Genomic DNA, 25,668 nt, shown 5'->3' on the forward strand with positions numbered 1-25,668 from the left:
TGGCTGCCGCCCGATGGGGAGGGTGTGGCTACACACGTCTAGCCTCCCTCCTGTCAGGCTCACTTTCATACAGAAGCAAACTCAGCTTGTGTTATGACAGGGGCTGCACAGTGGCATTTACCAAACAGCCGTGGCATGCCACTCTCGCCAACATCTCCTCCCTGCCTGCACAGGAGACCAACGACCACAGCTCAGAGAAGGCCGAAGCCGTCTGTGTGCCAGACGCTCCCTCAAATCCACTGAAACTGAAAGGAATCACAAGGTAAGAGCTGAGACCATTTTTAAATAATTTCTCAAGGTTCTGGAGAGCTGCTGGAGCAGGTAGTTAATCAAGGTTGAGATGCTAAGCGCTGACCTTCACGGTTGTGGATTAGGAGGTGACTGCTTCAAATTCAGGATCTGATGTGATTTAGAGAGACGGCCTTTTGCACCACAAACACTGATTATCCAGGCTTTCCAGCTCTGACATTTCACTGGATTTAAACGTCCACATGATGTGAAGGAATTCACTCAAGACTGACACACGTGTGCATGTAAACACGCGCTGAGAGAGCACACACTTTCTATTTTAACCTTGCCATGTTAACATGCCACAGCTTTCGTTCGGGGGGCAGCTATTTTATCCCAAGAGCTACGACCCAGCATGCAGTGTAAAGAGGTCTTAGCTGCCGCATTGCAATTCTGATCTTGTTGCTGTTGGACGAAGACCAGGGGCAATTCCAGAAGTCCCACACCAAAAAGAAAAAAACCACAAAAGATGAAGAACAATCACATGGAGTGCCAGATTTCAGCCTGTGATAGAGATGGTGGGTGAAAAAGAAATGGTGGAAAAGAGACCTTTGAAACATACAAAAGAGCTCTATTATGGATTCTAAACCATTTTGCTAAATGGAACATTCTCGGGTTTGTGGGATGTCTAAAGTACTCAAATTGATTGCATATTACATAAAAGGAACAGGGAAATCCCAAATCCCTGTACCTGATTACTTTTACAGGGCACTCTAAAAAAGGAAGATGTGTGACATGGTATTCAGGTTTGGGATTTAATTTGGCCAACTTTGTTCCATTTCAAAGTTTAAGGTGGATAGGATTAAGAAACAAAGTGATGCTCAAGATGCTCCAAAGGTTAGCCTGCTGGGAAAAATATTTACATAGACATCAAGAGATGAGAAGAATTTTGTTATTATTTGTTTATTTTTAAAAGATTGGTTTTAAAGCCTCTTGCAGACTTGCTCCCTTTTTGGATGGAATGTTTGTTTGGAGTTTTATGGTTGGCTTCATTTTCCTATACCTGGATTTAAGGTGAACACTAAAGACCCACTGCGATTGTGCTTTTGGTGTTTTGAACATGTTCTTGCGGCATTTTTCTCATGATGGAGGACATATATAAAGAAAAATAAACTCAAAATTGCATTCCTGAGTGTTTCTTTATGCAAATTTTTGTGAATCAGCAGCAGATGAAAGGCTTTTTGAAAAAGCTATTAGTTGTGACGTAGAAACTACAATCGGCAGCTCCCTGCTCCGCTCCATTTCGATACATCCACTTACAGACAAAAAGATCCACGTACGTCTTTGTTTTCCTCGTCTGAGCTGGTATCTGGCACAAAACTGTACTGATGGATAGCTCCAGTATTGCTTCCCATTTTTGTTGCACCCGTATTAGGTTGGGGACGTTAGGGGCTGTAAACTAGCTGGAGAATGTGTAAACCGATGGGTGATGGGAAGTGGGGCAGCATTGACAAAATTCGTTTAAACTATTGCCGCTCTGCTAAAATGATCTCCTAGAAAAAGGGGAAAGTTCTTTTGATTTTGGCTAAAAACGGCATTATAATAAATAAATGACCACCGGGAATGCTTTTGAAATAGATGATAAGATGATCCTAGTGGGATTTTAAGAAAATGCCTCAAACACTTATAATCAGGGGTATTTGTTTGCACTCTTAGATGTCCCAAATTGGAGTATAGAGTATAATAAAGATAGTTAACATGCTCAGAGAAAGGGCAGCAAAGAAGAGCAGCATCTGTAGGCTATAAAAATACTATTAATATTTAATGCAAAGACAACCTCAAAAGCTTCAAAAAACCTTGAGTTTGCTCTGTTACATGACTTCTGGATGAAGTTCAGTACAAAGAAGCAGCAGCCCCAGGACTCCTGTTTGGCTGGGGCCTGTTTGGGGAAAGCAAATATTTTACGTTTCATTTCTTGGGTTTCCTGTGAGGTTGGACCTACTGCTCCAAGCGCGGACAACTAAACCATGTACCACGGAAATTTTGAGGGGGTGAGTTAGGCAACAGCTCTGGGGAATTACCTAACTCCATTTCTGCTCGATTGCCTCCTCTGTGGTAAACTGGTCAAGGGGAAATGAGCAGGTCCATGTTTATGTGTGAAGTGGGCAGTTTGGATGTAGCTTTGTTTGTCAGAACACCATTTTATGGGCTTTCAATTAAATTCTGAATTGCATGACATTTCAAAAAATGATGCACCACAGGTCTAAATTAAAGCCCACCAGGTAAATATATGACGCACAGTCCGTACAGACTGACGTTTTAAGCGACACTTGAAGGAAAAAGCGTATAAATCCAAAGACTAGTACGCAGTAGTTCATGTCTTGGAAGGCTTTCACAAAGTGCTTGCTTAATTTCCTTTTGGGAAAGATCGTTTTGGAACTTAAACGGTCCTAAATAGTGTGGAAATGTGCATTCTTTCACTTTGAGAAGCAATTTTGAGGTCAGGATCGGATGTTGGCGCAGAAAGCCGGCCTCAGTTATCCAAAGTCATTGAATGGCTTTGAGGTTGGATGTCTGATGGGTTGGTTAAGATGGTTCATGTGGGATTTCTCTAACCATGATCTCCTGGATTGTTCTATTGTAAACTGAGGCACAGGCAGGAGAAAATGGTCTTCATCGGAACTGTTTAACAAAGTCAAAGTGAGAAATGTTATTATGTGGAAAGGATTTAAGATTTAAGACTGGGGGGGCTGAAAATCAGCATCACCACGTTAGCTTTCCAGCTGACAAAGACAGGTGTCCTTTTTCCCACCATCCCCTAAAGACATCCATCTGATTTCCAAATGGAGACACGTGACTCAACACATCACAGAAAACATTTTTGCCGCTCCACAGAGAAGTGGTGGTGTGCTTTGCATCGCTCCATTTGAAACTTTAGAGATGCGAGGCCTCCGTGCAGCTGTCTGGCCATGGATACCCATTCCAGGGAGGTCCTGCCACACAGGCTGTGTCAGAGATCCCTCCCTACTCCCCAACTACTAAAAACTATACACTGCAGGACTATCTAGTGCCACTATCTAGTGGATTTTAATTAGGAAAACATGTTCACTACTTTTTTATTCTTACAAAAAGCAAATGTGACATCACAGGTCATCCAACCACAATGCATTGTGGTCTATATTCCTCAATCTAGGGAACACTGATGGACACTGGATTTTCACAGAGAATTCTGAGAACTTTCTATGGCACTGGATTTCGGAATTGTAGCTTCAAACAGCTCTTCAAAATGGAGAACGTACTATAGTGCACTAAGTAGTGAGTAATGAAGGAATTTGGACACAACTAGTTTTGTTTTTGTTTTCCCTGATTGCTTTGAATGCAGCATCAGTGACAACCAAATATTTGACCAGTAAGAGTTTTCATTTTAAAAGCATAAGAAAAACAGTAAGGCATGTTTTTCTCTAAAGAAATCAACAGTAGAATCAATTAACACTATTGAAAAGATGAACACAAATGTAGAAGAATGTCTTTAAAGTGTTTAATTCTTCTAAAGGCATGCAGGCAGAATTTGGACCTGCAGCAACCATTACATTTTCTTTTTCCTGCAACTCTCCAATCTAATTTGGTCACCTAATTATTTTATTTTAGAAAGTACAATGAAGATATCCTCATCTGTTCTCACGCACATAAACAGACTAGTGTAAGTAGCAAAAAGGATCAGTGAAAAACTGGGATGTTTTTAAAGTTTTAAAATCAAATTAAAGCCGCAAGCGGCGTTGTATGGCCCGCAGACGCAACCCGCCTTCCACGCCCAACTCTACGCACTACCGCGGCCCTCTCCGCCCTCACCGCCCACAAATTAAAAGCTAATCAAGGCTGGATTTGCTCATAATGCTAACTATGCTAACTATGCTAATGTGACTAAAAGTCCTAGCATAGCGATCAGCATAATCAACTCTCTCAGAAAAACACATTTCCTAAAATGCTAATTATGCTAACCATGCTAGCTATGCTAATGTGCCTAAATGAGCTAGCATTGCGATTAGCATCATCAACTGACTCAAAAAAACACATTTCCTAAAATGCTAATTATGCTAACTATGCTAGCTATGCTAATGTGGCTAAAAGTGCTAGCATAGCGATCAGCATCATCAACTGACTCAGAAAAACATATTACCTAAAATGCTAATTATGCTAACTATGCTAACTATGCTAATGTGGCTAAAAGTGCTAGCATAGCAATCAGCATCTTCAACTGACTCAGAAAAACACATTACCTAAAATGCTAATTATGCTAACTATGCTAGCTATGCTAACATAGCTAAAAGTGCTAGCATAGCGATCAGCATCATCAACTGACTCAAAAAAACACATTTCCTAAAATGCTAATTATGCTAACTATGCTAGCTATGCTAATGTGGCTAAAATTGCTAGCATAGCGATCAGCATCATCAACTGACTCAGAAAAACACATTCCTCCATTGGTGAGAGTTATATGTCATAAGTTGCTAAAAAGCCCACTTTTTCCAAAATGGCGGCTTTTCTGTTGATTTTATCTCCATAGCAACCATTTTATGTTTTGGTCCCCTCGGGAGGACGAACAGATTGACGTCAGTTTCGGACAAATCGGTAAAAGTAAACTTTTTGTCGTCCTTAGCAACAGTGGTTTTATGCTAACCACGCCCACATTCCTTATATGTCCATATCCAGTGTTTTTCAATGTATTCAGTTTCAGGCATGAATGCATGCATTCAATTTTCACTGTATTGTATTGAAATGCATGGGAGTTATAACAGTGCGCCACTTTGCTAGCTTGCCACGCGCACGCCGTTCAAAATCTACAACTTCTAATTCCAACATTTTTTACACAGTAGCTTGCCATTGATGCCCAAAAAGTTTTGAGACGATCGAAGAAAATTCCAACGACAAGTTTACGTTTGAATCTGGTGGTTAAGGTGTTTTTTATAGAAAATTCAAGATGGCCGCCTTTTCCCGAGGTCAAAGGTCGACGAAACTCCAAAGGTGATTGTAGACTTACGCTAGGGACATGCGAGTCAAATTTCGTGAAAATCGCTCAAAAAAAAGTTCATTTTTCCATATCGTGTAAAAACGCGAAAAACTCAAAATGGCAGATTTTGGCACAAAATGGCCGCCAAACCGTAGGTCGTGTGGCCATCACGTAATGATTTCAAAACTTTCTTTGGATATACCCGACAAAGTTATCTGGGTTTTGTTAGCCGATTCTTAAAAATAAAATCCGAAAAAATTTTTTTTTGCCGAGTCAGCACTTTTTTTTGCGACGGTTTGTTGCTTACCACGGCCACATTCCTTTATCGATTTTGTCGTATGTGACATCGTTTTGTTCAGTGTGGGCCAGGGTATCGCATATTTCAGTTTCAGGCTATTCCGATAAAATATGTGCGAGCTAGCTAAAATGGCGACGGTTGCGAATTCGCCACGCGCACGCGTTTCAAATTCTACAACTTCTAATTCCAACATTTTGTCCACAGTAGCTTGCCATTGATGCCTGAGAAGTTTAAAAAAGATCGATAAAAATCCCTAGGACGAGTTTTCGTTTGTATACGTTACTAAAGGTGCTTTTTTATGAAAATTCAAGATGGCCGCCCCTTCCCAAGGTCAAAGGTCAACAAAACTTCTTTGGTAGTTGTAGAATCGTGTTTTTGGCATGTGTATGAAATTTCGTGAAAATCGCTTTAACAAAAGTGTAGTTTTCCCATATTGTCAAAAAACACGAAAATCGCCATTTCTCTGAGTTCGCCACAAAATGGCCGCCAAGCCGTAGGTCGTGTGGGCATCCCATAATGATTTCATAACTTCTTTGGGATATCTCCAACACGCGTGTTTTGGTTTCGTAACTGTATTTCAAAATATTTTTTTTTGGCCCCATAAGCGATTTTCGGCCCATTCATTTTTTTTACGGGATCGCTCGCCGTGATGTCATCGACTTCGGGGGGGTGGCGTTCTCTTTGCCAAAAATTCATTTTCAATTTATCCCAGGTGTGTGCCAATTTTGGTGAGTTTTCGGGTATGTGGCGGGGGTCAAAATTAAGCTCAAAGACGCCGTTATAGGACAAGAATAATAATAATAATAATAATAATAATGAAACGAAGCAGAAACAATATAGAAGTTTTTGCAGTCAGGTGGCCTATGTGTTTCAATGCGGCCTGTCTTTTACTATAGGCTGGGCATGTCTTTTGGGCTTTATACCTGTCTTTTGAGGGCTTTTTGGGGCTTTTTTGTGCTTTTGTCGTCATTTTTGCGACTACAATTTTTACGTTTTTGCGTTGGTGTTGTGCGTGTGTGTGTGTATTTTTGTTGCGTTACACAATTGTCGTGTCGTTGTGTGCTTTGGGCGACTTTTGACCCCATTTTTTGGCGTTTTGACGCGTTTTTTTGACGTTTTGGACCTTTTTGAGTGTTCGACCCTTGTACCAGTTACAATATGGTCCTTGCAGTCTATGACTGCTGCGGGCCATAATTAAGTTTAAGCTTTTTCTTTCAAACTGATCTGAAGTCGTTTAAAACCGATGAAGGCTTTAAATACGTGCAGAATGCGTGTGAATCTGCAAAATCTTTATTTCACACTTCATTTGTTTTGGCGTAGCATGCACAAATGTGCATAACCCAAGCTTTAATTAGAAGATTTGTTTGTGTTTATGGTTGGCTATCGAAGCATGTGTGAATGACAGGGGTTCATATTACTTCCAGGGCCATTTGGCCCCGTTTGTCTGTTTACTGCATTGCTGACATTGTTAGGGGGCTGTGGCCTGGTGGCTGTGGTGCCTCGATATGGCAACACGCTACCGCAAATGGATGACAGTCTGGAAAGAAGTGGAGAAGGGTAAGAAAAAGGCAACAGGGTCTTATTGGAAGGTACATAAACCAATACATTAAAAGAAAACCTTTTGAGTAAAATAAAAAACAAAATCAGCAGCTTAAAGACAGACTGCATAAATTATAGAAAGTAGTTAAAGTATAATGAGCATGCAAGAGGAGGCGCACAGAAAGAAAAGCAGGGAGGGAAAGTAGTGAGTCAGAACAATGATTGTCTGTATTTATGTCTGTAGGAGTATATTTTTGCACCGCAGGCCAGAGCTGCTGGGCAAAACTGTCACAAACTATTTTCAGATCCAGTGCCGGACAGCAGGGCTGTAATCAAGCAAAGATCAGGCTTGCTGAAAAATGGCTGTGTGGCGGAAGAAATGGAAGAAACTGGAAGTAGCGGAAGAAATGAAGCAGCCAGAGAGTGGAAAAAAAGAGGAAAGTCTTTAGGAAAAAAAGGAAAAAGACGGAAAAACTGCTGAAAAGTTTTAAGGCGTTGTGTTGGATTAGAGTAGGCCTGCACAATATACCGCAAATTTATCGTTATTGCAATATCCAGCTCTGCAATATGCATATCGCAAAAGACGGCGAATATCGCAATAAATCGCAAACCCAAAATGTGTTAAAACAATCTTCTAGCAGCTTGAAGCATTTAACGAATCAAATAAATCCCTTTATGCTTTGACCAATCAGATGGACGCCTTCCCATTGTTGACCAATCAGATGGAGGCCTATTATGTTAACCCAGGTCCTGAAGAGCCTCAACCCTGCCTGTTTTCCAGCTCTCCTTAACCAGCTTGCTGTTGATTGGCTGACTCAAGTGATTTCACATCCTGATTGACTGAACACACCTGATTTTGGTTATCATTATCGAGCAGTCTAGGGAGAATTGGAAAACAGACAGGGTTGAGGCTCTTGAGGACCAGGGTTAGCCACCCTGACGTTTGTCCCCCATGTCGATGAGGGTCATTTGGAGTATAATTTTTAAACTGTTGCAATGAAATGGGAATGATGTTTTTGTTTATTTTTCTATTTTTTTATTTACCGCAAATTTATCGTTATCGCAATATTGATCACTAATATCGCATATCGCAAGTTTTCCTCATATCGTGCAGCCCTAGATTAGAGTAAAAAAAAGATGTGTCACTCAAACAGTTTATGTCCTAAGAAGATGTAGTTTTACCTAACACAATTACTGCCAATCAATGAAAATCAAGAACTTCATAAAGATGATGGAAAAATAAGCACGTGTATTTGTAATAGTTTTTTTTTTGGGATGGACACTTTCTTTTGGCAAAACAACAACAACAGAAAACAACACAATTATTCCAATCAACCACAAGAATTAATGAGTGAACATGCAAAAATACAAAGTATGTTGCAATAAAAACGTAGTGATACTGTTTGGATGTAAACTATAACTCAGATTTTCTAGTAGCTAATAACTGCCAATAACCTATTAAAAGGGACTGAAACCTTCTCTGCATTTTTTCTAAATGGGATGTCTACTGTTGTGCAATGACAGATTTTCCGTTAGGAAAGACACCTTCAGGTGCAGATGTCTTTGGCTTTCAGTGTTTGGAACTTTTAGGGTGGAACTATATTAAATTAAAGAACAGTTTGGAGCATGACGTTTTACCCCTTAATACCCCAAACCATAAGCTTAGGTCCAAACAGTGACCTAAAGGTTATAAACCGAGAACAATCAATGCCCCATTCTAGGACTGAAAACCTTTTTTGACAACACAGAATAACATGAAATATGAATAAAATCATTGTTTTGACCTTTCTAGCTTAAAGAAATAACTGACGTGTTAAAGATAAAAACAATTAAAGTAACGCAGCCCATTGCTGCTCAGTTAGAGCATCAATAAAAGCATCACAAAGTAAAACCTCTTAAAAGTATTTCAGAAAGCTATTTAAGTAAATGTAACTTACTGTAGTACAGGTCATTTTTTACTACCTTCCTCTAAAGCAGACACATCTTCTAAGCGTCAACACATTTGATATAAATATTATTCATATTTATAAGGTTTGGGGTCACTGACATGATCTTGTCCTTTCTATGCAAGTTGTGCATATCAGTCCAAAGCATAAAGTTTGGTGGAAACCAATAGCAATTTTGAGCAAAGACCACCATAGAAATAACTAGAAAAACGTAAAGGTCGTTTAAAGGCTAAAGCTCAGTTCTACCTCTTTTCTACATTGCATTGTAATAAAGACATTTATAAGGTGTAATCCCTGTGCTGAATGCAATATTTACACAGAGACTGAAATTATAAGATTTACTGCAAGGCTGCTTTGAGATTTTTTTTTAGTTTTTTCCTATAAGTTATTACAAACTTTTGTGTCAGTGATTCCAGATGTATTTATTAAGAACTATTACCGTTGGTGTAATTGATGAATCTTAGAAAAAAAATCACAACATGCTTCTTTCAATCTATATATATATATTTATATATATATTTTGAATTTTACAGGAAATCTTGGACCTCTTAAAATGGCAGAGAACGGGGTCAAAGGAAAGCCACCGTACTCGGTTGAGACACCCTATGGCTTCCAAATCGATCTGGACTTCCTGAAATACGTGGAGGATATCGAGAAAGGGAACACCATCAAGCGTGTTCCGATTCAGCGCAGAAGTAAGGGACCTCGAGCGAGTACTCTGCCCAGAAACCTTAACCCTTCTGGATGCGGCTACCGTCCGAGTCCCTGGGGATCCACTGGGGCTCTTGGCCCTCGATCACCACCGTCAGATACCCATCATCACGGCTATTCCCTGTGGGCGCACAGTCACAGGCCGCCTTTATTTCCCACAGATCCCAGGTCTCTGGCAGAACTAGAGGCAAAAATCAAGGAGTTTGATGAACAGCCTTTGGGAGAGCACATCAGACCTCACCTCCTCCGAGCCTCTAGTCTGCCGCTGACGGTTTTGCTAAGGCAAGAATCAGAGTGCGCTGATGATCGAAGCAGCATTTGGAGCTCAAGAGAGTACCTGAGAGCAGGAAACACCTCGTGTGAAGATGTCTTCAATCCTCCAGACAGCCCGCAGCCCCAGGACTGCTCAGGGCTGTTGAGGCGGCTGTCTGAAGCTTTGGAGCGGGTTGGGGAGCTGGAGATGGAAGTGAGGGTCATTCCTGAACTCAGAGCACAGATCTGCATCCTTCAGGAAGAACGAGAAAGGCTTCGTCTGGGCCTGGTCCCGCATCTTATATCCTCTACAGAGAATGGAACCACAAAACGCTTTGCGTTGACTCACCGCAGCATAGTGGACATGAAAAGACCCATCAAGGTCAGGAACAGCACCTCAGATGACAATACCCAGCCGATGCACGAGTGGAAGTCAAGTACAGACCTGGATGAGCTGCTGACGGTGACGTCCCTGCAGGCCAAAGTAGCTGCACTGGAGCAGAAGCTCCATGAGACTAGCCTGGAGCTGCAGAAGGTGACAGGGCTTTTGAGGGAGCAGCAGGCAGAGAGTGGAACCAAAGACAAAAAGATAGAGAACCTCATCAACAACCCTGGGATGTGGGTCTGTGCCGAACGAGTGATGGTGGAGCAGGATGGAGACGAGACAGTGGTGAGATCTATGGAACCAGATTATAGTAAAGGATGCTCATTGGCTCTAAGACACCCCCCACAGAAAATGAGTTCTAGAGGAGGCGTGGAACCCGCTGATGGTACAGCTGACAGCATGAGCACAGCAGCAGTGCTCCATCACATCAGGAGGATCAAGAATCTTCTGGATCAGCAATGGGAGTGTGTTTGTGCAGAAGGGAAACCAGGAGATAAGGGACGAGCTTTAAAGCACTTAGATCCAAAAGTCAACTCCCTGCAGGAGGAGATGATGGAACTTGTGGACATTCTTCTGTCACACTATCAACAGAATGGTGATGGTGAGTAGGGGATCCACCATTTATCCAGTAGTGTAACATCTTTAGTATAAGGAATGGGACAGAGAGCAGGAATACTTCCACAGACTTGGATCTAACCACCAATGTAGTTTTACAGCTGTGTAAACAAAGAGATCCAAGGAATTTGAGGAAGTTCTTTTTTCCTTTTTTTTTCCACTTTAGTGAAGCATTTTTTCCTCTTGTCATTGCTTCACTGCACATAAAATCTTCTTTTATAAAATATGCTAGTCTAAAAATAAAATACATTTTTATTTTATGTGCATGAAGAATGTTTTATTTTTTGATTCTACTCTAGTTTTTTCATGTGCAAAGTATGTCGTTGCTAGCATTTCATCATCCTCTTCTTATGTATTTCTCTTAGCCTCAAAATCCACCATAAAGACAGACACATGTGCTCAGAAGTCAGAAACCCTGCGCTCTGAGGTGCCTAATGAAAGGTCCGTAAATAACTCCCACTGCTTTTAGTGTGTTTGAGCTGCAAGCTAATCAGACCAAAAAAAAACAAAAAAGATGGAGATTTCAGCCGATGGCATTTATCTCACCCCATCAGAAGATTTCATTTAAAGTGCAGGAACTGTTTTTTGACACAGGACTTAAGCCATATTTTAAAGCCTTAAATATAAATGCCTTACCTTATTTTAGAATCACAGGAGGAATGCACACATGGCAAATTACCTCTCTGTGGTCGGAAAAGAATAAAAAGAGGGGAAAATTCAATGTTTTTGCACCAAAACTCTGTTAAATGTAACTTCTAAGTTTTTATAAAACGACAATAATCAAAATATTCTAAAACAATTCTTTATAAACACAAAGCTGTTTATCTGGGCTTAAATTCATTTAATTTTTCTACAGATTGACTGCTAAAGGAAATCTCTCAGATTCAGACTGTAAGATCCAAAGTCTTCATGCCAGAAGAGTGGATGCGGCTCAAACAGACGCCAAGTCTGTGCAGACAGGAATGGCGGCAAAGCAACAGCCAGAGAAGCCCGTCACGCCTGTAGAGAGGAAAGATGGTCAAAGAGATGGAGGTGCAGTAACAGCAGGAGCTGACGGCAAAGAAAAAAAACCTCCAAGACAACAGAAGGAGGGGAACTCGGGCTCAGGAGCCAGAGCTAGGTGAGGGCACCGCAACCACCATGTCACTGTGTGGGAAAAAACAAAATAAAACAGGGACATATTTGAATTTCATTATTCTTTCACTTGTTTATTCTGTAGCGTGTCTTTTTTTTCCTGCTAGGGAGGCCAACGATGCAGACTTTGTGTCGGCATGTCATTTTGTCAAAGCGCACATGGGCAACATGGATAACCCTAGTGAAGACATGGTGGGCAGATTTTTTTTGTATATTTTATGGCTGGATTGCATCTATAAATTGAAATAAGAAATATGTCCTGCTTTCAGAAATAATAAATTATGGTTGTTAGATGAAATATTTGCAAAGTTCGGGTGGGTGATCGATGATTGGTCTATATGTTGCAACATTTCAGAAAGCAAAAGTATTTTCAGAGTCATTGGGGCTCTTGCAGGTGTCTGTGCAAGGCTTCTCAAAAATAGTGAGTGTTCACGCTAAAAGGTGGTCACAACAACAAAAAAGACAAGACATGCTCTGGACACCCGTGAAGGAACAGTAATCAAGGCAGAAGTAGTGTCCAGACAGTGTGGTGGTGGTAAATGCCGTACATCTGAGATCCTACTTTTACATGAATAAGTCTGCAGTCAATGCTTTACTTTGAAATTTTAAAAGAATTGCTGAAATAATGACTCAAGATTTTATTTTAGGAAAAAGTTGTGTACATAATATATACTCCTGACTACCATAGAAAGAAAATCTAGTCCAGTCAAATTTTTTTTTAAATCCAACAAAAACGACAAATCCCAGAGCACCGCCCCTTCATATTTGGTATCATTGAGAAGTCTTAAATGTCCTCTGTTGATGCTAAAAGAAGTTAATTCATTAGTGCAGAGATATTTCGGTATAGAAATGTTCTCCGCTGATTTTTAAGCGCTGTGTCTTTACGTGTGCAGTGTCATTTTTGTGTAATTACCATTTACCAATGTCTCTTTTTCTGTCATCTTACCCCAGAGGAAAGCTCTGGTCACTTTATTTCAGCACTGGTTCACCACCGCAGCAGAGGAGGCCTCTGAGGCTTGCAATGTGGCCGCATGCGTAAGAGGAGTGAAGAAAGAAACGCCGTCCCTCCTGGCCTTCCTGGTTAACCTTCCGGATGACAATGGCAACACGGTGCTGCACTACAGCGTATCTCACTGCAACTACAGCATTGTCAGCCTGCTGCTGGACACAGGTGACATCCCTGTTAAGACAGATTTGCTGTGCGTGAATGCTATTACTGTATAATCATTGTTTTCTTTCTGTTCTACAGGCGTGGCGGACGTGAACGTTCAGAACAAAGCCGGTTACACAGCAGTCATGTTGGCCTCTCTGACTGCTCCCGATGGACCTGATGGAATGGAAACAGTCCGGAAGCTGATGGAGTTGGGAAATCTCAACGTTCGTTCCAGTCAGGTGACAGTCAATGCAAATAATCTGAGAAAAAAAACTCACAAGCATGTCTTCTATTATTTTAGGGAGTTCATTCGTCTTCAGTTTAACGTAGATTAAAACTTTAGTGAATAAAGATGACTCTAGAGAAGATAAAATATTTAAAACTCTTTTTCTGAACTCAGACAGGTCAAACAGCTCTACATTTGGCGGTCAGACACGGTCGAGACATCATGGTCCGCCTGCTGTTGAGCTGCGGCGCCGACACCAACATCCAGGACAATCAGGGAACAACGGCGCTCATGTTTGCAGCTGAGAAGGGTCACACACACGTAGCGAGATTACTTTTAGAAAGAAGCCAGAGCGACCTGACACTTACTGACAAGGTACCAATTCATTCATCCTTCCATCCTTTTTCTTTACCTGGTATATCCCTTTTGGGGCCAATTTTGTACATTTTGCCTTTCTCTTCAAAAGCCTGTGTTCTGATATTTTAAGTTTCTCATAATTTGGCCCCCGTGTAGCAGCTCCCATGGAAGTGTACAAATCTGTGTGTGAATTGTTGAGGGGAAAACGACATGTTAAGTGCTGTATTCCTTGCAAAAATGATGAAAAAGGGGTATTTAAGGACATATTGATTGCCATTTAGCAAAAGGTGTTCTAGGTTTATCTCAAGCTTAGAGAATCTCATATCATTAAACATTCACAGTTTTACCCAGCCCTCTCTTTTGAGTTGAACAAATGGTTATATTTAAACAAAAAATTTGCTTATATTACCAATTTGCCATAAAATAATACTTTTTGTCTCTGCAATTTTAGCTCAAAAACCAATGTAAGTACGGTACTAACGTAATAAAAGACACTCTAACACACCAACAAGATAAAGTAATTACTACCCACATCTACTACCCACCCATCCTCCTGTGATCCATTGTAAAAGCGTCCCCAGTGGTCTTTCAATTATGATTATGCCGTTTTTAGACAAAAATCAAAAAAACTATTTTCTTAGGACAAAGTTTCTGCAGAGAGGCAGAATTTTATAAGAAAAAATAACCTCGAGTAAGCCTGCCCCATTTTGCATCATTCATCTATTTAAACGCTTCCCTGCTAGCTTACCCGTTACAACCACAGCCTAACATTACTGGTGCAACAAAAATGTCAAGTAATATCTTTATACATTCATTCAGTAGCATAAGATAAAGTTTATAATATAAAAGTACAAAATCTGTATGTTTTCTGTTTTTCTTTCAGCGGGGGCGAACTGCACTCTCCATCGCCTTGCAAGGCTCCCACTCGGACACAGCGGCCCTGCTCCAGGCCCATGCTAAAGCTCGAGCTCTATAAAAGAGGAAGATCTGCGGACAAATGTACTTTTTTCTGTCTGAAGCACTTCCAAATGTAAACTGAAAAATACCTTTCCTGCATTAGCACTGGTTTGAATTTCCTGATGTTGACTTTGTCAGAGGGAGATTGTAGGTAATCCGGGGCTTTAAACTTGGATATCTGTTGGCTGTCAAAACAGGTAATGTGCTGATTTTTTTTGTCTTTGTTCTTTATAACTACAGCCATCTCTATTGATTGCACACTAATGTCGCAGCTTAGCTCTGCAAATTATACCAAAGTGTTTATTGAGAAATGATTGCATAAGCCACATATACATTTAATTACTGTATGTAATGTTTCATTTGTAAAGCTTACAGTTTATTTTTTGCCGAAACTGAGATTCTGTTAAATAAAGCTGTAAAGATTGCTCGTCTCTTCATGCGTGTCAGATAAGTAACACAAAAAATGAATTATGTGACTCGTGTTAAGATTCTAATCTAATCTCGTCTTCAAAGGTCTGGGGTACTTTTTTTTTTTTTTAAAGAAAAATGATTAAAACTCTGTAAACTCAATTTACCTTGGACAGACTATTTACTTATTGTAGACAATTCTTCTATTAAGTAGTTTTAATTTTTTAAATCAGACTGGAGTCTGGGTCTTTTCAGTTTTTATCTTTTTTTTTGCAGTGTACCTGTTTACTTTAAATAGTCACTATATAATTTCCTATTTGTACCCTTTCAATTTAATATTTAATAGAAATCTAAATAAATTTGATTTAGAAAATGCTAAACAGAATTATATTTTATCTGTAATGACAAACCTGACCAAAGGGTGGCGCAGTCCCTCCATGTTTGAAAACTAAGGTCAACTACACAATCACGTCAGAGCCCAAACCCGGAACCAATTATTAAAGAAAAAAAAAAGAAGATAAATTTGAGTCTTTGTCTTTCATTCTATTCTTTTCAATTGTGATAGAAAAATCACCTGTGGATTTCTTGACAAAGAAAACGATAAGATTCAGCTGAACTCCAGCTGTGTGATGACTGTTGGGGCTGAAATCACTTCATGAAAGCTGATTTCTTAGATTAGACCTTGTTCCTTAAAAAAGCCTTTAAAATAAAGGGGATAAGGATAGAAAACTCAGGATGTCTGTCCGACGGTGCAAAGCCCTGTCATTTCCCTCGAGTCTCTCTTCAGCAAAGCTGGCTTTCCTGCTTGGCTGACCCTGTGAGAAAACACATCTCAGGACGGAGAGATGGATGGATGAATGTTTGTCTCAAATAAAAGAATCAGCACAGAAAACAACATTAAATAAATCACGTATTACGCATCAGAAACAATTGAAGGTAAAAAAAAAAAACTATAAACAATGCATTTAATTAAAAAAAGGAACAAAGGAACTAAAATCAGCTTGTTGTAGGAGAAAATATTTTGACGAAAGTGTCAAGAAAAATACATGAAATCGACTTTGGAAAACTAGTAAAGAAGACGGTTGCTTCAGCTTCCGTTCTATGATGATAATGAATTTTTCTAAAACAGTTTATCTTTTAGAAACTCAATTGCTAAGGGCCACTGCTTAAACTATATTCTCTAATATTCACATCCAGTGTCTGGGTTTGGTCCACTAAGTTAGACACTTAAAAATATTCATCATTCTGCTTCCATCCATAGAATCATGCAGTTTTGTGAGTTACAAAAAACAAAAAGTACTGCCTCTTGATTTTTCTTTGCTTCCGATTTAGTTTTATTAAATCTTAAAGGAACTTATGTTTTGAGATTCAGTCTAGAATCATCTTTAAAAAAATGCATTATTATTTAACTATTTAATTTATGAAATAATATCATACCAATCAGAGGCAAACTTACCTGTTCAACTGCATCAAAGTAGTTGAAAGCTCACTGGCTTCATGTAGAGGAAATTTTGGATTTGGATTTAGTTCTCTGGAAATTTTGGATTTCCAGAGAACTAGTCTGATTGCTTTGCTTCTTTGAAGCCAGTTGGGAAGACTGCTCAAAAAAAATAAATAATAAACTAATATACCTGACCATCAACTGCAACAAAAGGGCCTAAAAATTAAAGAAGAAAAGATCCTGAGTTAAAACCCATCAACATTTTTCTTAAAGATACACTGATTATATTTTGAGCTATTTTACCATTCCCAGTGTTTTTTTTACTTTTTTAATGATTATGCAGTTTTTAGGCAAAATGAAAAAGGCCATCTTCTAGATTTCAAATCAAGCGTCTGTTGGTGCGACAGTTTGCTATATAGCAGAAATGCTATATTGAAATGACTATTTTTAAATTACATTTTCTCTTTCATAAGAAAAAGGCCACACATACGTGTCAAACAATCAAAAAACATGATTTTCTTGATTTTTCTTTTGAATAAATCTCGTTCATACTTTAAAAAGGCCACAAGAACATGTTAAAAACATCAAAAACACAAATTTCATCTGAGTAGGTCCATCAACTTGATAAATAAAATGTTTTACTTTTTGCATTTTAGTCTCGAAACCCATTAACATGACTTTTATGAAAAGACTAAGCACAGCATTAGTTGGTGCTAAAATATAATTAAAGACAAAAAAAACAGCTACATTTATTTGAACCTTTGTGAAAACAACATAAATCTGCTAAATAATTCAATCAGATCCATGATCCAGCTGCATAGTGATCCATGACTACATGCACACATCTGGATCACTGCAGTCATCTGTCAGTAGTATTTTCTTCATGGTTTTGGGAGTGAACATAACCTGCAGAAAGAATCAGACCACAAATAGAGGCGTTTTTCATTGATCTTTATATATCAATATATAGAGATATTTAAAAGTTGTCCATTACAGAAAATGAAAAAGTGGAACCAGTTTGCTTTTCACACGGCTCATCGTTGCATGTAAAGAAGTTAGTTGATCCCTGCTCTGTTCATGAGAGAAAGTCAAAAGTTGAACAAAAAAGGCACATACAACAAAACATATCACTAAGAAATGTAAATGTGTTCTTTTTAAGACAGAGGCCTTGTTTTATGTGTGAAAACAAAGAAAGAGGAGTTGCACACACACAAACAAAAAACTGCACCGCATAAAACAACACAAACCAAACAAATCACTTTGGTGGGCAAATGCCAACTTCTCCCAATCAGGGGAAACAGTGCTTCTCTTTGTACAAATAAATTAATATTCCAACCAACACTTTATCTAAAATCTTATATACAACTTTTCTTTTACATAATTACAGAATACATTATCAAAAACCTTATGAAAACATATTTACAAAATCAAAAAAACCCTCAGAGCTTGGGCGTCACACGCTCTCACGCACGCAGGACACACACCTGTGTTTCCACACATCTTTCCCAGGCAAAGCACAACACAGAAGGCATTCCAAGAGGGCTGTGCAACAAAGAGCATACAAACAGTTCAAATATGGCTGTGGGATGAAAGTTGGCACACGTGCATGCTAACGATCACACGCACGCACGTTTGAGAGTGCATGAAAAGACTTAACCAGCATGGCACGCGCTCGCTTTACAGGACGGGTGGGTCAGAGTTTTTGCTTCTGAAGGTTTTGTAACATGAAGCGTCTTTCTCTGCCACCAGCCGGGACTTTGCAGCACAGCACCATCCGGAGCTGTCAGTGCCGGTCATGGCCACCTCGAGAGCCGGGTGTGTTGTAGGTGTGCACGCCCACGGAGGACCGGGTGCAATCATTAGTGCATGCTGATTATGCTTTAGGGGGGTGCGCGTGTCCTCTGCAGAGTACCGCCAATTTGCGTGCGTGTGTGTTTGCGTGTGTCACAGTCAAAAGCAGGTCATCAAAAGGAAATCATTAACACTCAGTGGCTTCTGTCAGCCACCCGACACGGCAGCTGGTTGACAGCTACAACCTATTGCTTTTCTCAGACAATTTACCATCTAAACAATTCACGATAAAGAAGAAAGAGCCTCTGTGCAAACGCCTCTGTCCGCTCTGCAGAACCTCCGGGGATTCAAACACCAAATAAAAACCAAACTGTGCTCAAATACAACTTGAAATGTCGATGCAGTTACCCGTGAAAGGTTCTGTGATCATCATAAACTAAACTTCCAGAAAGTAGAAATGGTAAATACACAACTCAAGTGAAGACGTGTGATCAATTCTTAATCTGTACAGGTTGTCCCACCGACGCTCGGGCTGTCCCACTTTCACAGCTCTTCCCTCCCTAGCAGCTTCTCCCGGAGCTCCACGGCCGGGCAGGAATAACTCAGCCCAAACTGAACCCATTGAGGACAAAGGGGAATCGTGACACAAAAACATGAAGCACAGCACACGTCTCACTCAGCTGTCATGGAAAAGATCAAAGCATCTGACTCCGAAATCGAACTTAGATGAAAGCCTGGATAGTATCTTAATTAGTTCTCTGCATTCAGTGAAGAGATTGATCTCCAGCTCGGAGCTGGAAAACCGTCTTTGTTTAATCAGAACTGGTGGTTGTCAAATGAAAGTTGGCACAGGACATGGCCGCGTGACTCGGTGACGCGTTGCTTCCACAACCTCCATCCAATTTCCTCGCTTTCCCCGTGTGTTTGCGGGCCTGAGCAGATGTCTCCTCCGGCTGTGGCCTCAGCGGGTCACTTTGCCGTGGACAGCATGGGCTGCTCCGTGTACCAGTGAGTCCCGGGGTCGGGCATGCTGCTTCCAAGTGGCAGGGCGATGAACTGCGGGCAGGTGCCCCCTCCTGTCCCTACGACGCCCATGCTAACTCCTTGCGGGAATGGGTGGTGGTGGACGTGGTGTCCCATGGCGTCAGTCCGCCCGATGTGGATTTCGTCCTCCTCGCCCTCGCCGGTGGTTTTGCGGTAGACTGGGTTGTCAAAGTTCATGCTTTTTGTAGAGTTGCGACGCCAGTTACGCCACACCAGGTAGACTCCGGCGCAGACCAGGCCGAACACCACTGTGGCAACGATAGGAACTGCATGCGTTTAACACACAGTGGCAGGGACATGGGAAGGGGAGCGTTAACAAGGCGCAGCGAGTCCATGGAGTGAAATGAAAGCTCAGAGACGAACGGAACAGGCATGCAGGGACAGTGAGGGCGACGATGTGGGACACTTGTGTTTGGGTGGCTCATTTTTATTTTCAAAGCTGGGACTAACAGAACACACCAAATTCTGACCCAACTGTTATGAAGCCTCAAAGCTTTGGAGGACATTCAGGCTAAAACTCTTTGGGCCACAAAAACCATAGCTGCCTAGTGGCACCAGCCAACAAAAAGAGGCCATTTCAAATGAATGAAAACCAAAAATGACACAAACTGTGGCGGGAAGGTTCAAACTCGTCTGACATAATCTGACCTAACAGGCTGATGTGTCCTCTACACATAAACTAACATTAATGTCTTTACTTGAAAGTAATTTGTGCCTTTGTGTTCCCAGAACCTCCTCGGGTGGAAAACCTACAGCAAGATCATGGATGTCCCTGTTGTGCTCAAGTACTTGTCATTGCGTAATTGCTAAAACGATGAAGTAGGACAAATACCTGCAAGATAACGTCTATGAGAAAGAAAGAAAAAACTATTTGGACATCTCTTTTAGAGATTAGGAAGCTATAGGAAGGTATTTTTATACTATATTAGAGATTAAAAGTGTGTCAGTTAACCTTATATCTTCTAGTATGTTTGACGTATCATAATTTGCCAAACTTGTCATCCCCATTGCAAACTATTTGATACTTGCAAAGATTTCAAACCTTGATTTTAAACATTGGAGATATTTGATCAGATTTTAAGTTTTATCTTCTCTTTGCTCCACACTTTTCAAGCTCTTATGAAAATTAGTACATTTGAGAAGTTTTGGTCTAATTAAGAGACATGATCTAGAAATAAGGAAATTAATTTTAAAATGAATCAAAATCCTTTTACTCTACACAATAGAAAAATGCAAATGTCTTATTGCTAGTGCTTATTTCATTCATGTTTCTATGAGAACTATTTTTAGTTGATGGACACAAAAATATTCAGAAAAGCTAAATGCCATTTGATTTACATTTTCAAGTGCTGAAATTATATTTATTTTCTGAAGGTAATAAGAAGCACTGTATTTTTTAATGTTCAATAAATAATAACAAGTTAGTGGCATTCATTGTCATTTTGTTGGAAACAAAAACTTAAATTTATTTTGTCAGACTAAGTGTTAGTTTTAGATTTTATGAGTTTTTATTAAGATGGACCAACTTGTACTAAGATCCTATTCTAATTTTGTTCATATTTTATTTTAAAATGAGGAATTTTCACTTGTTATTTTAGTTTTTTTTGTAATAAAAAAACTAAAATAACAATAATAAGTAGGTGCGTAAAACTCAGAAAATACAAACAATTTGTTTAGATATGACCAAAAAATACTTATTTTTAGGCTGAATAACATCATATTTAAAGTTTCTCCATCTTACCTTTAGCTTTTTTTTTTAGCTTATTCTTCCTTTGCTAAAATCATTGGATCTAGATTTTGATTTCTTACAAGATTTCTTGTTCAGTAAAAATCCCTTTCTGCATAGACAGATCATTTCTGTTTCTGAAAGAAGAAATTCTCTTCTTTCCTTTATTTAGCTTGTCTCTTTTTGCAGTGACATGAAAAAGGCACAATGATTAATGACATTGACTAGACTATGGCAATGAACTTATCTCGCCTTCCACAGTATGCTGACAGCAGAGAAAAGGTTCGCTGTTGTTGCCAGGTGTAGCCCGACACAACCAGCAGGTGTGAGGGGGGAAATGTTACGGGTCAGGATTGTGAGAGTCCGCTCAGTGATAAGGACCTGTGAATCATGCGACTGCAGTCCTGCTGCAGGAGAGCTTGAGTAGACTCAAGGCTTCTCTGCCCATGAGTGATGCACATTTCCTCCACCATTCACAAGGACCAACTGGGACAGTCTGCAGCTTTCTGGCATTCCGCCGAAAAAATGTTTTCACTTCGACTGAAAGTGACAACCGAGCACGTGCCAGGATTATCTCCTACTCAGTGAAAACCTCAGGAGAAGGCAAGGAGAAGAAATTAGATTAGTGGGGAGGGAAAAAGTCCCAACGTACAGGAAGTTTTGATGCAGAAAAGCTGCAGAATCCCAGTCAGTTTGTGGATGCAGAAACCAGTGCACAATCAGCAGTTTTTTGCACAACCTGCAGGCCTTTGCTTTCAATGAACACATACAAGGGACAACAAATCCGGCGTCTTACCAATGGGAATGACAACTCCGAGCACTGCCACTGTCAGGTTCTCACCCATAAGGAAATGCTCACCTCCAGCTGTGGGGGAGTAAAAAAAAATGAATTAAAGAATTTATTTGGTTGATTTAGTGGAACCAAAAAGAAATGAATAAACACACAACATGTAAATAAATAAAATTCCAATTTTACAAGCACAAATAATTCATTTAGAATTAAAAATTGAACCCTTCATAAAGAAATTAATGAGCACTGATACTAGTTTAATGCCTAAGCAACCCTTTCTGTTAAATTGCTACATTTTCATTTCTTAAAAAAAACTGTTCTGATCTTAAAATTGTAAACTTTACCTGACATTTATGTCTTTTTGTGCCTCTTTAGAACCTGACAGGCTGCACAACTCCCACAAGATCATCTATCTAATGAAGATCTGCCATCAATACGCTCCTAACTAGTATTTCCAGGTTTGACGGCGTGCAGGAACGTTGCTGTCTGACATGAAATGAGGAGTGAAAGGATGGAGCGTGAGTGAGGCAAAGCATCCAGGATATGAAACATGTGAGGAACTGAGTGAGAGATAAGTAGAGCAGAGAGGAGTGGGTGAGATAAAACAGAGAGGCGAGGAGTGGGTGACCATGCGTGTATGGCCGTGAGCATTTTACAAAAAAAAAAAAAAATGCAGTGAGAGGGATGATGGGAAAAAAAGCTGTGTTATTTGCCTGAGTGTGACTTTGACACATTCCCTGACCTCCTGCTCTCCTTCTATACAGGCTCCATTAGGCTTCAGAGTCACATTAGTAGTCATTTGCTTTTACTCGGCACACTTTCACAGTAACGTTTTATGAAGAATAAGGTCATTTTCAAGGTGATGAGATCCTATCCATCCTTGTATCCCAGTCAGTTGATGAGAGCTTGTTTGAATTTCACTTTAATGTCATCATTTCAAATGGGGTGAGGTGGTCGTCTAGAATATAAGTGGCGGATGAAACGTACTTGTCAGGAGATGTGGAGGATCAACTTAAAGAGGTGCTATATGAGAGGAATGGTGATGAAACTTTGATTTTTATTGGCTCTGTTTCTTGCACAGCAACCTGTCCAGAGTGTAATCCACCTTTGCCAACAGTAACTGGGTTAGGCTCCACCAGTCCAGTGAGACCATTGGTTTAGAAGATAGATGACTGTTGTTTTTTGGATTCTGGATCTGTTCTTATGGATTATGACTCTTCCCGGGTCACTTACAGTGTTGGGAGATGCTGCTGTCCCCTGCAGGCGTGGTGGAAATCACCATGGCGGTTGCTGTGGAGTGAGAGCCCAACGCCTTTGACTCCTGTGAGGACACAGGCTTGAGGGAGCTGAGGGCTGTGAGAGGCTCAGGGGAAGCAGAGGGAGCAGTGGTCAAATAGGGGATTGCATCTGCCTGAGAGACTCCCTGTGAGGGTGGAGGAAAGCCTTCCGGCGCGGTGAATCCACTGTCGGGTGAGACTGCAGAGGGAGGTGGTGGAGTCTGTGTCCCATCCTCACGCTCGGCTCCTATACAAATGGATACTTTTAATCTCTCAACAGAAATCCAAGGTTCATTAGCTGCCCTCTTACCCAGAAAAGATAAATAGATTAATAAATATTTTCCTTTTCCACCAACAGACTTTTGAGAGCCAAGCAAGAATTCTGCCATGTAGTTAAGTTTAAAGGATTAGAATACAGTATAAGAGGTAAAATAATTTAAAAAATTAATCCATATATTGTTTTCTGTCAAAAGAAAGAAAAACAGGAATTACTGTCTAAAATGAGTGAATCTATTTATGATGAAAGGATCAAAACAAGCCCTATTGGATTTTTCTTCACCGTCTGAGATGTTTTACTTCAAACCTAATCAATACACAGCAAGGTTTTCCCAGTACAGCACATCTACCCAAAAAAAAGTTTTTTCCACAGGATTGATTTTTATCTCTGTATCTTTTTACTTTCTACATTTTCCCAACAAACATCATTTGCTTAATGAAACCCCAAAACATCTTTAAAAAAGACTTTCGGTCTGTAAGTTGCAGCGCTCACCTGGCACGCAGCCCCTCATGTCGGGCCCCAGGTCCTGACCGTCCGGGCAGGCGCAGGTATATTTGGGCGAGTGCTCAGTGATCTGTGGGGCCTTCAGGCACAGGTACTCACAACCTCCATTTGCCACACTGCCCAGGTTACAGCTGTCAGGGCCTGGAAATAGAGACAGCAAAGAATGATTTTTTTGGTCAATATCCATTAAAAACCACAAAAGACCTGTAATACAGAAGCAAAAGTCATGCCTCCATACCCCCACCCCGCAGGGAGCAACTAGAAAGTCAAAAAACAAACAACTGAACATTTAATTTACATGAAAGGTTAATTTTCTGTGAATATTTCCAACACAGAACAGTTTTTAAGGCCTAAACATAGCATAATAAAAATGTGTATTCTTATTTAACAAAGCTAAAGCCTTTGTCACATCCACCTGTACAGGGTTGCACACGTGTTCCCGTAGGATGCCTGTTGGGTGCACTCACAAAATACACTCTGATCGTCCTATTTTCTCATTTTCTAAGTAAGTCAGCACGCAAAGAAATCACACTTGTCACAGCACTAACAGGCTCCTTGCACAGTAGATAGGATTTGGGAGGGGGGTATAAAAAAAAGAAAAATCATTACGACACACCTGCGTCTCACCTACTTTACCCCTTACTTATCTTTAAGTGTTAGGTGTTTGCTACAACCTGTCATCCTGTTTTTCACCCGCAGACAGTCCATAACCACCAATAATAGCTGTTGTGACTGAGGTTCAAAGCAGCAGGCAATCTCCATTGATATCAAGAGGCAGTTAACACTGAAACATTCCATGGCCACTATCTGGAGCTGGATGTGAAAAACCAAGGAGGTGTGCGGTGAGAGCAGAGGCAGGGTAGCAGCCCTGTGGCAGAGTCTTAGAATCTTTGGTCAGCTGGTAGAGCTAGTTGAGTCTTCTAAATACCTGGGATTAGAATTCGCCAGTGTTAGTCAGTCATTCGCCAGTCATTCAAGAATCACATTACTCCATTTACAAGGTGGCTCATAGGGACGTTACAGCACAGAAACCAGTTGTTTTAACTTGTTGAATCAATGTCACTTTCAACATCACTTCCTGGTACAACTTTCTCCTAAATGAATCTTAAGTTGCAGTGCACGTCAAACCTCAAGGGGGCCTATGCAACCTGGCTTACTGAAAGGAAACCCTGCCTTGGATCGAGATTAAACAAACGCAATCACTCTGTGACTTGTAATACATAATGATGAAGACACACACACCTTGCAGCTGTCGGAGCTGGTGGAAGACGGCAATGTCATGAGGGTCATTGAGGTTTTCAGCCAGAGCCTGGATGTCTTGGCCGGTTAGCCTGTTGGCCATGAAGACTGCTGCCCTGTCTCTGTCCGTCCAGTAGATCCGATCCTGTAAAAAAACAACAACATCGGGTCTCACTCAGGCAAAAATTGGGCTTGAACGTCATTGCTCTGTTTGCGACATCTCAGTGGTTAGCACCCAAACCAAGACTTTTCTTTGAGATACATCAGTATAAATTTTGAATTTGAATTGCCACAACAAGCCACAAACAAACGTGCGTAGTTTAATGGTTTTCTCTGTGGCCTTGTGATGGACAGGTGATCCA

General features: G+C 40.4%; 2 protein-coding genes across 3 annotated transcripts in view; one reads left to right on the plus strand and one right to left on the minus strand.

The window, feature by feature from the left end:
• Positions 1–67: 67 nt before the first annotated feature.
• Positions 68–15,233, plus strand: LOC105356192 (KN motif and ankyrin repeat domain-containing protein 4). The gene is made up of 9 exons (XM_011486487.4): positions 68–262; positions 9,553–10,968; positions 11,348–11,423; positions 11,839–12,102; positions 12,224–12,308; positions 13,068–13,287; positions 13,366–13,508; positions 13,670–13,870; positions 14,736–15,233. The coding sequence occupies exons 2-9, from the start codon at positions 9,573–9,575 to the stop codon at positions 14,826–14,828; spliced, it is 2,478 nt and encodes an 825-aa protein (XP_011484789.1). The 5' UTR covers positions 68–262; positions 9,553–9,572; the 3' UTR covers positions 14,829–15,233.
• Positions 15,234–17,592: 2,359 nt separating this feature from the next.
• The window catches only part of LOC101174135 (low-density lipoprotein receptor-related protein 8), a 134,709-nt gene continuing 126,633 nt past the window's right edge, over positions 17,593–25,668 (minus strand). Inside the window, exons 14-18 of one of the 2 annotated variants that reach the window (XM_023964993.2) lie at positions 25,310–25,451; positions 24,056–24,208; positions 23,243–23,533; positions 22,016–22,084; positions 17,593–19,741 (exon numbers count right to left, since the gene is read on the minus strand). In XM_023964993.2, the coding sequence (XP_023820761.1) occupies positions 19,419–19,741; positions 22,016–22,084; positions 23,243–23,533; positions 24,056–24,208; positions 25,310–25,451 (978 nt within the window). In that variant the 3' untranslated portion in view covers positions 17,593–19,418. Of the gene's footprint in view, positions 19,760–22,015; positions 22,085–23,242; positions 23,534–24,055; positions 24,209–25,309; positions 25,452–25,668 lie in introns of both variants that reach the window. The other variant, XM_023964992.2, reaches the window with a different exon arrangement.

Source organism: Oryzias latipes, chromosome 17 (genome assembly GCF_053564925.1).
Source record: "Oryzias latipes strain Hd-rR chromosome 17, Olatipes_Hd-rR_3.1".
Lineage (NCBI taxonomy): Eukaryota > Metazoa > Chordata > Actinopteri > Beloniformes > Adrianichthyidae > Oryzias > Oryzias latipes.